Here is a 16,172-nt window from a genome sequence, read left to right as displayed (position 1 = left end):
TTGTCATTTGTATTACATATCTTCAAATGAAAATTTGTTAAAAACCTCAATGAACAGTAAATTTATGTTTGACATATACTTTTGATATGCTTTTGTTACTTTGATGATTATTTATGTACAGAATAATAAAGTTGACCTAACGTTATATTCTGTCTTCAGAGGCCACAGCCCAGACTGGTACAAGAAGGTCTACGGCCATATCTGCGCTAATTTTGTAGAAAAGATCCGATCTTCCTTCCAAAGCAACACTGCGGGCCCAGAAACCAAGGTCTGATCACATAACTGTCATATGACTATGAGGGACCAACCACAAAAGAGATATTCAGCGCACAGAAACTGATGATGTCACAACCGTGACTTGAATACATTGTATACTGGAACTCTAAAGCTGTGATCATAATATTGGGCAGATAATGTGCTTACACACTGAGAGATGACAAAATCTCTTATATATAAATGGGGACCAAGGCTTTTAGGCTGGAGGCATACCAAATACAAGTCACTTTTGTACAAATACTTCTACAAAAACATATTATGTACTGCTAATGTCATTACAGTTTCAACATTAACATTTGCATTGAAATCCATATAAATCTATGATATTCGGTATGAACCGTTGATATTATGTCTGACTTCAAATAGTGCTATATAAATGGGTAATGTGATATAACAATGTAGTCAGTTTACCAGTATGAATTTTACTGATATGTATACATTATTAAGTTATTTTACATGTATGTACAATTACAGTATATTGTACCAAATGTTGAATAAAAACATTTTCAAATAATTGAAAAGTAACATTTGTTAAACACCATGTGACTGCATTGAGGACATGTACTTGTTTGCTAAATTTTGACTTTCTTTTTCTTTGATTATGTAACATTCCTGTTGTTAAATGTTGTTGCCAGAATTGAAATGTGGTATATTTATTGGGTTCTATTGTTTGGTTCTATTTTGTTTGATGTATTTTACATTTACACATTCATGTACCTGCCTAGCATGCTGTTAAAAAGTTACCTTAACCATGATAATTATCTGTGAATAATTTTGGATTTTTATTTTATAATACATTTTTGAATAACTATCCAAGTAGAGATGCATGTCTTGGAGAAACAGCTCTGAAGCTAATGTCGTGAGTCCAGTTTTAGATAATGATTCTTGTATCTAAGAACAATGTATTTTTGAAAAATAAATTCTTTTGATCTGTTTTATGGAAACAATAACAACGTATTTTCCGGTTCTTTAAGTACTTTTTTGTCAAATATTCAAAATTTGAATATGTTATTATAAACTGGCAAGATAATTGTGTGAATGTAAATTATATTTGTCATCATTGTCATCAGGGATTTAAGTGACCTCTATCTTTTCCATGTGACTGTTCCATGGTCATGTGACCAAAATTATTTAGTCATGTGATCAGGAAATGGTCACATGGTTGCTTGTAAATGTTTTGCCTTATTTAAGGAACTGGAAAATGGCAGCTTCAGTCAGTAATTTGTAAAGTTTCCTTTGCATTGATATTATTTGTTTAATATGGAGTTTAATTAAGTATAAAACTAATTACCTTAGTTTTGTTGTCTAATTACCTTAGTTTTGTTATCTATATCTTCATTTTTCATCTAAACTTGTTAAAAGGGAAAAATTGTAATTTGTGGACAACTGAAACTTGTAGCCAAAATTACAATATATATGAAGTATTTGTAACAATTAATGTTAATATTTAAATCAACAAAGAACTATGCTAGTTGCTTTTGTTTGGATTCAACTACAAGTCTCCAAAGATGTTTGCTACATGTACTTCATTGGCAAACGTTAGTGACTGTCAGGTGGTCGGTCAGTTTGACCAAAGCACAGAAGAGTTATTTATGCACCTCAGACATTGGATAAATGTCTTTGCATATATAAAATTCTGTGTTAGTTGAAGTATTTTGACTTAATAACTTTAAATATACCTCAGTGTTTTAATCTTGCCCTTAAACTGATATTCTATGTTACATTTACATAGAAGTTCAAATATTTAAACTGAAACATTAAACTGTTGCATTTATAATATGGCATTTGTGATAATATCAACCATTATGTCAACCTGCATTTACAGTTCTGCGTAACAGTCAATATGTGTTGGTGTGTCTAATTTTATTTGCCTACAAAACAATGGGTAAATCACAAACATCAAAATTAGGCTTAAATATTTAAGGCTTTAACAATAATTTCAGATATTGAGTTATTTTCAAAGTTTCTTTCATATGTACCTGTTGAATGAACATTTTGTAAATAGAAAAAATATAAGTCCATAATTATCAGTATTTACTACTTTGCACGTGTAAGTACATGTATTACATTGATATTATTCTTTTAAGATGTTCCATTATCGGAGAGATTACAGCAAGCTTTTACATGAAAGCAATGCTCATGGTGAATCAATAGTTTTAATTTGATGTACAAACTCTTGCTATTGTATTTGAGGGGACTTATCTTGCAGAGTCCTCTTGTTGATGTTACTTTTTGTTGCCATGGTAACTGTATATTTCTGGTCCATTTAATATTTACTATATCTTAACAATTATCTGCATCATTGACCTATACGCTGCATTGTTCTGTTATATACATCAAAATAATTATGAAAAAAATAAAACACTAAAAGAAAGAAATCTTGCTTTTTTATTTGCATCAAATCAGTGTTGTTCAAATTCATTTTTTTGTTGGAAATAATATATTATACATGACCTAGAACATAAAATGACCTCTGATCACCGAGACAACTATCATAGTGAAAGTAATGAAATACTGCCTTCGAAACGTCAGTAAACCATTGGATATAGATATTTGGGGCTATGTATAACCTTTTCCCTCTCCTATCGCATCACGGAGAATAATGTGTTGAAGGTATTAAACCTACATTCATGACTTTGTCTAACAAGTTATGGCCCTTAAATGCCTAGTTTAAGGAATGTTTGGCATGACAATCCCCTGCTGTTCATATCCTGCTTATTCCACTGATGTCACAGCAGGGGCCAATTTCCTGCGTATTTTTTATTGGATCAGGGCCATTTAGGGACCATTTCTATAATAAAACCTACAGAACTGCACAAGAGAATACTCAGATCGGAGATCTGATAAGATAATTAGGCAATTAGATTACGAACAATACACAGAGGTTGTGTACTATACACGATTTTTAGGGGGGGGGGGGGGGGTCACTTATAGAAAAAATAAACTACGCCCTTAACTTAATAAAACTGGTCGGAAAAAAATATTGTGTCGCATGTTGCCCCAAGGGAATTGCAAAGGAATTGCACCTTCTTTCCCGAAACTTCGTAGGAATGTTTGTGAGCATGTGCAGGTATATACACTACCAACCAAGTGTTTTTTGCACATTTCGCACATCACCGCGATTTTTCCCTACAGCGGACGTTATATTTTTATCTGTGGTATCTTTTGGTACTTGTACACAGCTAGTAGATTAGTACAAGAGAGATAACCGGGGACCAGGACCAGGGAAGAAGGGAGACAAATCCTAGGCATGAGGCCAGGAGCATGCTTGCTGTACATGAAGGTAAAAAGCCACTTTCTTAGAAGAACATACGGGTTATGCAGATAGGTAATTGTCCCAAATAACCTTTGCTATTTGGTATATTAAAGTAAGCTGAAAAACACAACAGATCAAATTATCTATATCGTCAACACTTTTCAAAAAACCCTTCTTGAACTGGTACGCTTTTTAGCACAAAATTTTGTGTCTCCAAAAGTATTGTACCAATGGTCATGAAACTTCATAGTTGGCCAGCAATGGAAATTGGTTCCTGCGATTTGTTTGACATTTCACCAGGTTTAACATACTTTATCTATATTGACTTTGTAAAAAATGGTCTGCAAAATATTTATGTCACATTTCATCACTGAAGTGTAGCTCCAAGAGTTGCACTGTATGTTGACGGTCAGTTTTATACAGTTGTTAAATCCAAAACAGAGCATTTAACGGCTGTGTACAGGCGGCGTATTTATCTGTGATAGCTCTTGTTTGTTTATTCAAAATTATTATTATACTCCCATATCGCGTATGATGATTACAATAATATTTACTCCGTTTTAAGCTCACCCGAGCACGAAATGGTTAACATGAGCTATTACATGGTAAGAATGTTGTCCGTCGTCCGTCGTGGTATATTTATACACACGAGATGCCACACTTTATGGCAAATGCTTCTGAAATGTGGTCAGAGAGATTGTGTTGATATCGCGAGGAAGTTCAAATATGGGTAATTTCGGGTCGAAATTAGGTCACTAGGTCAAAACGTAGTGAGTTAAAACCTCGTTGAAATATCTGGATACGGTTCCAATATGTAAAAGGGACTCTTTTTATGTATGACAAAATACCATCCCGAACGTACCAAAATAAGATTCGTCCCCCTACTATATTGACAGTTCATTTATAAGGTCATTTTGATTGTTTCAAATCCTTAGCTGTCTTGGTGTTTGTCTTTAGATGCTATTTGGAGATAAACTATGTGACATTGACAAATACACTTTTGCTGAGCCAAAACTGATACATTATTTGTGAACATTTTATATAGTTATAGCAATTAATTTGAATGTTAATGTAAACTTAGGTGTGTGGTATGGCATAGTTTTTGTATCAGGTGTTACGAAAAGTATCACTTCTCCCTAAAGTCTCCCCACTTCTCCCTAAATTGACTGAAGGGAGAAGTCACTTCTCCCAAAAATTTCAGCCCAGTGAGAGCCCTGAGTCATAGCTGGGAGACACATTCTAAAGCACTGTAGTTTATCAAATCACCATATATCTATATACAGGTAGTCATAGCTGGGGGACACGTTCTAAAGCACTGTAGTTTATCAAATGACCATATATCTTTATACTGGTAGTCATAGCTGGGGTACACGTTCTAAAGCACTGTAGTTTATCAAATGACCATATATCTTTATACAGGTAGTCATAGCTGGGGGACACGTTCTAAAGCACTGTAGTTTATCAAATGACCATATATCTTTATACTGGTAGTAATAGCTTTGGGACATGTTCTAAAGCACTGTAGTTTATCAAATGACCATATATCTCTATACTAGTTATCATAGCTTTGGGACACGTTCTAAAGCACTGTAGTTTAACAGATGACTGTATATACTCCGGTACATATCTATACCTAAACTGGTTTATATGGCAGGAAGTATATTGTCTTCAGCTGTGTTCTTATTCCACTGACCATACACATTTATATTAGAGATTTATTAGAGATTTTGACTGGACTTTACCTTAAAAGCTCTGTTTTTTTATTAAATTCTCTTACCATATAACTCTATAAAGGTGACTTTCTCATGCACTGTAGGTCAATTGACAGATGTTCTTTTTTTTTAGATTTGGCCTAAAAAGACCTGTAGCAGTTAACAAGCTATTAGATGCACAATAGCACAAAATGACCACCACCACTATCACCCTAAAGTGTGTGCTTGGTGTCTGTCTACACGTGCTTGCTTCTGGAATGTTGAAGAACAAACTGTGTTGAAACGCCAACTGGTAAGACTGTGCTTTGAGTTTGTAATTTTGTATGATAAGACATTTATTGTTTCCGCCAGGCCTAAAGGAAATGTCTATGAACAAGTACAGGTCTATACACAAGTACAGGATTGAAATATAAACAACGATTTAAAGAGTATTGAGTTGATGAGTGAGAACAAAAATGATATACCCATGTACATTTACATGTTCAATAAATATTGCATCTCATACTCTGAATAATAATTCATTTTGCTATTAGGAGTTGGTCATGGACCTTTGCCGCCCTTCATCCAGAGCCTTCCACAGAGATGGCAGATATATCGCTGCCTGGACCAACAGTTGACCATGCCGTTGAGTCCATGATATCAGTAGCAGCCATGAAAACATCTACAGAATTACATCTGCGGCCGTGCCTATTAATGGATACATTCTGCACCACTTCCATGTGTAAGAATAGAACTTTCCAAGTCCTCAGCATAAGCATTTCTGTATTTAAAACGAAAAATAATTTAAAAATAAATAAATATAGTTTTAAATAATTATATACAGGCAAAGTAAATTATATAATTTGTTTCATGAATGTGTTTTTTTTTTAATTGCTGTTAAAGCAACAGTGTGCACCAGATGATCAAATTGCAAGTTTATTAAGTTTAGCAGTTATTTCATATTTTTCCATTCAAAAAGATTACTGGGTATGTCTACCTAGTAGAATTAATTTCTTATGCGTGATTGGCTAGTCGATGTTATCACATGATATAACCAAGTTAGGTGTATAGCTTTAATATACCACTTGATTGAAGTAAGCCTTCGTAGCACAGTTGATACAACACTGGACTTCAATTTTGGTGACACATTTTTTTTTACATGTTTGTACTTTTTTTACAATTATGACATAAAAGCGTAACACATTCTATTAAATAATTGTCCTGAGATATGTTACAGAAAAAAAACTTTTTTAGTTCCAATCTGGTGTACAGTCCCTTTAAGGCCTTATACCGTACTTGTAGACTTATTGTTCATGATAGTCTGTTTAATCATTTTATTGTATATGGGCAACATTTTATGTAACATCACTTTATGTAAAAAGTAAGCCTTCGTAGCACAGTTGATACAACACTGGACTTCAATTTCGGTGACACATTTTTTTTTACATGTTTGTACTTTTTTTACAATTATGACATAAAAGCGTAACACATTCTATTAAATAATTGTCCTGAGATATGTTACAGAAAAAAAACTTTTTTAGTGCCAATCTGGTGTACAGTCCCTTTAAGGCCTTATACCGTACTTGTAGACTTATTGTTTATGATAGTCTGTTTAATCATTTTATTGTATATGGGCAACATTTTATGTAACATCACTTTATGTAAAAAAAATTATAAAAAGTCACTGTGAATATAAACAGTTTTCAAATATGTACATTAAAATTGCAGGCTGTCAGTTTGAAACGTCTATACTCTGACAGAAGGAAGGGAATGAATACCCAGGATTGTTCCTCAGGAAAATCTCTTCAACAGGCTGTTGTCAGTTTGCATGCTCTTTGGATGGAATTACCCTACCTTGGCTTGCAGAGAATCTGTGATATAAAAGACCTCTTTTGTGCTGCATTGTGTCATTGATTTATTGACCTTAAGATATTTTATATGTATTATGCCACTATTGTAAAAACAAATGGGCATATGTTTTAGCATATGTTTTCAAACAGACACATTTATATTTCAAACAGACACATTTATATTTTTGAATAATTTGAAAATACATTTTGTAGGTTGACTTCACACCATGAAACATTAATGGTAGGTTATATTTGACCAGAACATGACAAGTATTGTTTTCGGAGTTTTTTGGTCGAAGGTGAAGGTAATGGCAAACAGTGGTTATTCTGCACAATGACCCTTGAATTCTTTGACCTAGGACCATTAATATTTAGTGATTGATATATCTGTCCAACTCATATGTGAAAGGGACATGATGAAATTGAGCAAGAGCTTATTAGCATTGCAAATTATTATTTGTTCATTTTTAGCTCGACTATTCGAAGAATAGGTGGGCTATACTATCATTAACAATTCTGCGTTAAAGTTTTCATTTTATGTAATAAAATCAAGAGTTTTTATCCAATGGTAATCAAACTTGGTCAGACTATTTGTCGGCATGTTATCTTGAAGATGTATGAATATGGGTCATCCCTGGTCAAATTCTAGGTCACTAGGTCACATCTTAGATAAAATATTTCCATGTCATAAATTCAACATTTTTTCATATCTTTATGAAACTTGGTCAGAATATTTGTCTGCATACTATCTTGAAAGTTTTTTAATATGGGTCATCCCGGGTCAAATTCTAGGTCACTAGGTCAAATCTTAGGAAAATCATTCCACATCATAAATTGAACAATTTTTGTCAAATCTTTATGAAACTTGGTCAGAATATTTGTCTGCATAATATCTTAAAAGTTCTATAATATGGGTCATCCCCGGTCAAAACCTAGGTCACAAGGTCAAATTTTAGAAGAAAGAATCCCACAGTCATAAAAATTCATTAATTTTAGTCAAATCTTTTTTAAACTTGGTCAGAATATTTGTCTACATGTTGTCTTAATCATTTGTGAATATAGGTCACCTCAGATCAAAAACTAGGTCACTAGGTCAAATCTTAGGAAATACTTTCCTGATGTCATAAAAAAATCTATGCTTACCAAAGCTATCCATATCAGTTAATAACTAAATTCAATTGTTATTTTATAACACACATCCCAATCATGAATTTCAGATCTAACCATATTTTTCAAAAATTTAAATTTTAATTAACTTTAAAAATATTTGTGTACATGAAATCTTAGATGATAAAGTGTGTCATCTAGGGTCAAAAACTAGGTCTCTGGGACAGATCTTATTGGAAAAGCTGATGTATTTATAAAATGTTCGTTTTCCTCACACAAATGGAATAGTTTCTGTTGATCAGGTTATTTGTAAGAATGATATCTCCGATAAATATAAATATGGGTCTTTTTGGTTAAAAATACTAGGTCATTAGCTCAAATCCTAGGTTTGCAAAATTGCATTGTCAAATAAAAAATCAAGCTTTATGCGGCATTGCCGCGTTGGCGTCTTGTTATTTTTTTATTTTGACAGGCACATTTTTATAATCTTAACCAAATCAAACCTTGTTTTGTCACATTGTGATTCTTATTCACTTTTTTTATTTGATTGTTTTATTGCTTTTTACAGGCACATATCACACTATTATTGTATTTACGTCCAATTCCAAGAGGCGTAGTAGAGCGCACTGTTTTACGACAGCTCTTGTTAACCTGTAAATTGAAACCTGGTTATAAAAATGACATGACTGTGTCATTGTGTTGGCAGGCCAGGAGGAGGGCAGCATCAAATACATCTACAAACTTAGTATACAAAGTATTATAGAATTGCTTTCGGGGCCCATAGGATCAAGGTCACTAAAACAAAAAAATATTGAAACTTAATCGCACAACAAAGGCTTAATTAATTAGGTTTGTCTGTCAATCATTGAAAACTTGTTGTTTTTTTTGCATTGCAGCATTTCATGCTTAATTTTTATTTTGTCTCTTTATTGCATATTACCTTTATCATTATTGTATTCATTTCTAAGACAAAGCAGCATATAGTTGAGGGCACTGCCCCATGACAGCTCTTGTATATCCTAAAAGAATACAATAATGATATACCCTGATATAGGTAGTTTTGGTACATTATCACGGTTTTAATTTTAGCTTTACTGGCCAAAGATCAGAATATCTGATGTGATGGTAATGTGTACGTAGTATGTGCTTCCTAGCGCCTGTAAACAATTGCTTGTGAACACCATACAGTCTTTAGTTATGATTGTATCTCAATAAAACAGTATTTAGATATCCAATAGAGCTCGTTTCCTTTCGAAAACCAGTCAGATCTGCCCATGCATGCCTAGATTATGGGCCTTGAACGTCTGTGCGACTGTAAACAATTGCTTGTGAACATGGTACAGTCTTCAGTTTTAATTGTATATAGATGAAACTTGTACAGTATTAAGATATCAATTAGAGCTTGGTTCCTTTCGAAAACCAGATCTGCCCATGCATACCTAGATTATGGGCCTCAAAAGTAAAAATAAATGCTATTTTTAGCCAAGTCTACATGAGCGAAGTCTATTTTTAGACAACTTTACATGTAAAGCCACAAATTCATGTGAAAAATTGTTCAAATTAGGCCCCTGGGGTCATTATTGGCCACGCCACTGGGTTCACCGGTTTGGTATACTAAATTGGGAAATGTTTGAAAATATCTATGTCTGAAACAACTATGCAGACCCTTGTTATTTTGAATAAGGATTATTTTATTGGTCTGCTACCATGGTTGTTCAAATTATGCCCCTAGGGTCAAAACTGGCACTGCCCCCAGGGGTCACAAGTTTTTTAAGAAATATTTTCAAAATCTTCTTGTTTCAAACCACAAGGCTCATATCTTTGATATTTGTTGTGGAGCATATAATATTATGTAGACCGTCTAGCAAAACAGTTGAAATTATGTGCCCTGGGCCGGGGCCACCATCCATTTTGTCCTTTTAAAGCTACAAAAATGAAATTTTGACCAATAGTACAGTTTTGTAGGAAATTTTATTCTCCTCAGATGACCTTTACTTGGCACATATTAGAATACTAGTAGTTCATGCAACTAATCTGCTTACAACACTTTCTGTTCTCAGATGTTAAATGTGCAACGTTTTAAGCTAACTCAAACACAAAACGTGAACAATATGTTTGTTGGCTATTACTCATACATACATGCTCTGGATCAAAAATAACCACATGAGCCATGCCACTAGAGCATAGGCACTCATGGGCCTCTTGTTTTTTTTAGAAAAAAAGCATACTGACCAACCCTATTTATTTTAGAAGTTAGCTGAAACTAAGAACTTTTTTTACCTTACTTTTATATTAGATTGTGTATTGCTAAGATTTTTGCTTAAAGCTCCATTTAAGGTAACTGTTCATCTCAAATGTAACAGCTTTTGCCTTCAAACTTTTAAAATTTCATTGAACCAGTGGGTTCATCATGATGCACATCTGTAAATGTTTCTCCCTAATATGGGCTTTTATGCAAACAGAACATTGAACAATTGGCTTTCTGTGTAAAGTAAACCCTGTCCAGAACATTTGTCAAATTGCTGTGTCAGCACTTGTTTGAATGGATTTATTTTATTTTCATATTATGATTTCAAATAAAGTATTCAAAAATGTTGATTTCTTGTATGAAGTGATAACTACAATCCTTATAAGGTCAACAGGAAGCTTGAAAAAGTATCTGTTACATGTATTAAGGCATGATTAAAATCATTTTTCCATTTTGCAAAAAGCAGATGGTTAATTTATACCACCTTCAGGTAGTCATGATGAACTCTTCAAAGATATCCCAGGTAAAGGTAGTCACGATAAACTCTTTCAAGTTATCCCAGGTATGCATGGTCACCTCTTAAAAGATATCCCAGGTATTCATGATCACCTCTTCAAAGATATCCCAGTTATTCATGATCACCTCTTCAAAGATATCCCAGTTATTCATGATCATCTCTTCAAAGATATCTATCCCAGGTAGTCATGATCAACTCTTCAAAGATATCTATCCCTGATAGTCATGATCACCTCTTCACAAAGATATCCCAGGCAGTCATGATCAACTCTTCAAAGATATCTCAGGTATTCATGATCACCTCTTCAAAGATATCCTAGGTAGTCATGATCAACTCTAAAAATATCCCAGATATTCATGATCATCAACTCTTCAAAAATATCTCAGGTATTCATGATCACCTCTTCAAAGATATCCTAGGTAGTCATGATCAACTCTTTAAAAATATCCCAGATATTCATGATCACCTCTTCAAAGATATCCCAGGTAGTCATGATCACCTCTTCAAAGATATCCCAGGTAGTCATGATCAACTATTAAAAGATATCCCAGATATTCATGATCACCTCTAAAAGATATCCCAGGTAGTCATGATCACCTCTTCACAGATATCCCAGGTACTCATGATCAACTCTTAAAAAATATCCCAGATATTCATGATCCCCTCTTCAAAGATATCCCAGGTAGTAATGATCAACTCTTAAAAGATAACCCAGGTAGTCTTGATCAACTCTTTAAAGATTTCCCTTTGTAACCATGCAGTTGTTGCAAGCATACTTTAAAGCCCTGGTGAAGGGGAGATCAATGCAAACTGAACATGGATGGTTTGTGTGGAAATGAGCCCACTTTTTTGGTAGAAAGTTCTATGTGATTAGTTAAACAACAGGTCAAATTGCAGATGATGTTAGCAAAATGATGCATGAAGACAGGCCATAGCTGTCAGACTTGAAAGGAAATTCACTTGGTGGTTTAAGCGTGAACAAAAGCCAAGATCAATCAATGCTTCAGACCCTTGATCTATGTATTCTAGGGTGATTTGCAAACAAAAGTGTATAATAGTTACTGTGTACTTTCAGGAGAATTAATTTGTGGCACAGTTCACATAAGTTCCGCTTATGTTGATTTTTCCATGCAGATAAGTAACCATACTTGTATGAAAAATTATTTCTCAATTTCACCAAGCATAGAAAACTACCAACAATGGAAGTGTTTTTTGTCACAGACTCAATCATGTCATCTAAAATCCACACAATTCTTTCATATTTTTTCAATCTTCTCTTCAACTTTGGCCCATTTCAGATGAACTTTTTTCAAAGCACAGTAAAAAAGACCTTTATCATATAGTTTCTTGCAATTCCTCAGGTGAATCCAATTCCGTTTAACTAGTAGTTGCTTCACATAATCCAACCTATTTTTGTATATCTTCTTAATCCAATGTTCTTGTAACTCCTCAGGTGAATCCAATTGTTGAGCTAGTAGTTGTCTTCACATAAACCTATTCTTGTAGATCACTTTCTTAATCCAATGTGACCTTTTTTCTCTAATTCCATGTCTTCATTAAACCAAAAGTTACCTATTTCTTAACACATCCAGTGAAGACTTTCTTTTAAGTCTTTACTGATTCTAACCACATTTCTTACACTTGTATAGATCCTGAGTTTTATCTGTAGACTTCAAATCAAACAACTTTTTTTTTCATAGTTTTCCAAACATAACATGACCTCTTTGCTCCTCAAGTGTATCCAGGTGAACATCCAATTTCAAGTCATGATTCCAGGTGATCAGTTGATAAACTGCATTGCTTAAGATTTAGAACTTCACAGCTGCTGTCACCGCCATAACTACTCATATGAAGCATTGAAGGCTGGATGTAGCCAGCATTATGCACTTACGCATGTGTGTAACATCAATTTGAAATATGAAAAAATAAATATGGCAAAAAATGGCATCAAATTCAAGGGCTAAGCTAAATATTGATATCAGAATAAAGGGAAGATCAGCTATAGTAAGCATTTTTTCTCTGTATTGGATAGCTTACTGAGCCTAAATCAATCACTTGGTAACTACAAGGTCGGCGGCCCCGAAACTATAAATCCCTCCAAATACACATCAGTGCCCAACATGTTAGTTCTATATTTCATTTTTTTTCCTTGGGGAGCCCCCCCTACGGCTACAGGGATATTCCTCCTTCAACACCATCCCCCTTTCGTGCGTAACATTCAGTAAAGCCTGACTACGCATCTGGAAGGCATATACCAAATAAACCGAATGCAGTACTTAAAAGTGACTCGCTTTTGTTTTTGGACCAAATATTAGTTTTCCCGGTAATGCATCTGAAAAAAACTATTTTTATCATTTTTTTATGTTATGAATAATGCAGAAAAAAATCCAGTGCATAAAAATTTATTTTGGTTTTTGTGGGGTTCAAACCCACGCCAGGAAAAACCAAGTAAACGGTAAAACAACAGCCGGCTAGTCAACACAGCCACCGGGACTTTAACAAAAATGGTGGATATGTTGGCCCCTTAAGGAAACATTCATTATATCACATGATACATTGTCAATCAACCAATCAAACAACACATCAGCCGTAATTAATTTTGAATACACGTTTGAAATTGTGGTCTTCAACATTATTTTGCTAAAGGGTTCCAGCTTTTGCTATTTTTGTTTTAACACTCCTTTCCTTATGATTTAACACTTAACAAATTACGTGTCCCCAAGCTATTACTACCAGTATAGAGATATATGGTCATTTGATAAACTACAGTGCTTTAGAACGTGTCCCCCAGCTATGACCACCAGCATAGAGATATATGGTCATTTGATAAACTACAGTGCTTTAGAACGTGTCCCCCAGCTATGCCTACCAGTATAAGGATATATGATCATTTGATAAACTACAGTGCTTTAGAACGTGTCCCCCAGCTATGACTACCAGTATAGAGATATATGGTCATTTGATAAACTACAGTGCTTTAGAACGTGTCCCAAAGCTATTACTATCAGTATAAGGATATATGATCATTTGATAAACTACAGTGCTTTAGAACGTGTCCCCCAGCTATGACCACCAGCATAGAGATATATGGTCATTTGATAAACTACAGTGCTTTAGAACGTGTCCCCCAGCTATGACCACCAGTATAAAGACATATGGTCATTTGATAAACTACAGTGCTTTAGAACGTGTCCCCCAGCTATGACCACCAGTATAAAGATATATGGTCAACTGTTAAACTACAGTGCTTTAGAACGTGTCCCCCAGCTATGACCACCAGCATAGAGATATATGGTCATTTGATAAACTACAGTGCTTTTGAACGTGTTCCAAAGCAATGATTGCTACAGTCATATGATTTACAGTCAAAATACTTCAAAACGTAATGGATGTCTTAAATTTCAGTGTCAAAGTTGGATGCTTTTCATGATGAACATAAATAAAGGATTGATAGGTATTAAAATTAAAGCAATGGACCTTTGTTTACACCTGTAGTGTGTGTGGGTAAGAACCAGCCGCCCGGTTAGCTCAGTTGGTTAGAGCGCCGTGCTAGTGTTCCGGCGGTCGTGGTTTCAAGCCCCACACTGGGCGCACTTTTCCTCCCAGGTTTACTTTACACCTTCTAAAATACTAGGCACATTAATGCGATTATAGGGAACTTTCGCCTATTCAAAAACCGTTAAAGACTCAGAAGCAGCCTTGTCAACCTTAATACTTTGCTGCAAAGGCAAATTTTTCTATTTACACAAATATCTATGACGTAAATAGACCATCCAAGCACCTGCTGAAATCCGCACTGTCGTTTATCTGGCAATACTACAATCCGTACTGTACCTTAGGCTAACCGTGAAAAGGAGGTCCTGTGTTGACATTTTTTTTTACCCTAAAGAAAAATGACAGCAAAGTGTAAATTATGATCTGCGCAGCTTAATTTTTGGTCATGTACTGATCAACTTTCTTGCTAATTGTTCATGCCCAATTTAATTTTAAGTCACATCGGGTGACTCATCCAGCTCAATTTGTATCCCTTTACTTGAAATTGTTATACTTTACTTGGAATTTTTATACTTTCTATCATAAACCAAAGATAGTCTAAAATAATAGACGTGTTATACGGGATTCTTCCAATACCTGTGAAGGATTTGCCATATTAAAAATCTAAAAAAATAATCCGTCGACGTACAATTATTTGGACTAAAACCAAAGACAACAGACTGGTCAGAAATTCTGTAAATATAATGACAAAACCCAAAAAGTAGGACATTGCAGCTTATACCAGCTCAGGGCTTTTTCTGCCCATTTTGGGAAAAAGACCCTAGACATTTTGGGGAATTTCACGTCGTGAAAATGCCAAAATTGGGAAATTTTACAGTTAAAAGAAAAAGCTGTCTAGTCTCCAGCGAATAAAGAAATGATTTAATATTAGTTTATTTTTCCTTTGAAAGAACCAAAAAATATCAATCCTTGGGGTGTAAATATGTATTGCAATAAATCATGACATGTATTAATTTCCTATCCGAAAATCAACTAAAAAGATGTTTGTATAGATCCATTGTCAAAACTTAATGGATGTCGCTGTTTTTCTTCCTTTTTCGATTCAGAATCACCTGTTTTATACTAGTGTAATGCATTATTATCATTATTTATATAACTACCTTATTGTTTCTCTCAATGAATAAATTTCCGTTTTAAATGAAATGCAAAACTGTTCTAACAATCAGCATAGAAATTTTGAAACGACCATAGTCATTATACATGCAAAGGTTTTTACTTTGATTTGCGTCATTTTAAAATATGATTTTGTTTTATCTATACGTATATACTTTTTGTGACCTTAAGCTATATATCAAATATTTAATTAAATTTAATAAAAAATGTAACTCACATAAATTGAGGTGTCTTTTTCACTAATATGTCAAACAAACTTAAATGCAAATGTATATGCCTCGGTTTTAAAACTTTTCGCACAATAAGGAGACAAATTTCAAAATCAAACTAAATCCCAAGATATCATCAATATTGTACACGAATTCTCATAATGATATTTCTTATTTTAAGGCTATTAAAACGGAAATATACGTATATTATGTACGTTTACATTAAGACATTTTGAGAATTGAATTAGTCTACTAAACAGTACCTTGTTATCAATTATAATTTTAGCAGCATAAAGGGAAAATGTCAGTATTTCGGATTTCTTAAACTGTCTTTACTATCTCTCAATTAT

At 34.0% G+C, this 16,172-nt stretch overlaps 1 protein-coding gene across 2 annotated transcripts in view; it reads left to right on the top strand.

Moving 5' to 3' along the window:
- LOC128226503 (uncharacterized) overlaps positions 1-1,621 on the top strand; it is a 104,979-nt gene extending 103,358 nt beyond the window's left edge. For both annotated transcript variants that reach the window (XM_052936406.1, XM_052936407.1), the window contains one exon: positions 160-1,621. In XM_052936406.1, coding sequence (XP_052792366.1) covers positions 160-274 — 115 coding nt within the window. In that variant the 3' untranslated portion in view covers positions 275-1,621. The remainder of the gene's footprint in view (positions 1-159) is intronic.
- The last annotated feature ends 14,551 nt before the right edge of the window (positions 1,622-16,172 follow it).

Source organism: Mya arenaria, chromosome 3 (genome assembly GCF_026914265.1).
Source record: "Mya arenaria isolate MELC-2E11 chromosome 3, ASM2691426v1".
Classification (NCBI taxonomy): domain Eukaryota; kingdom Metazoa; phylum Mollusca; class Bivalvia; order Myida; family Myidae; genus Mya; species Mya arenaria.
The sequence above is the reverse complement of the archived record's forward strand: the minus strand, read 5'-3'. Positions and strand labels throughout refer to the sequence as shown.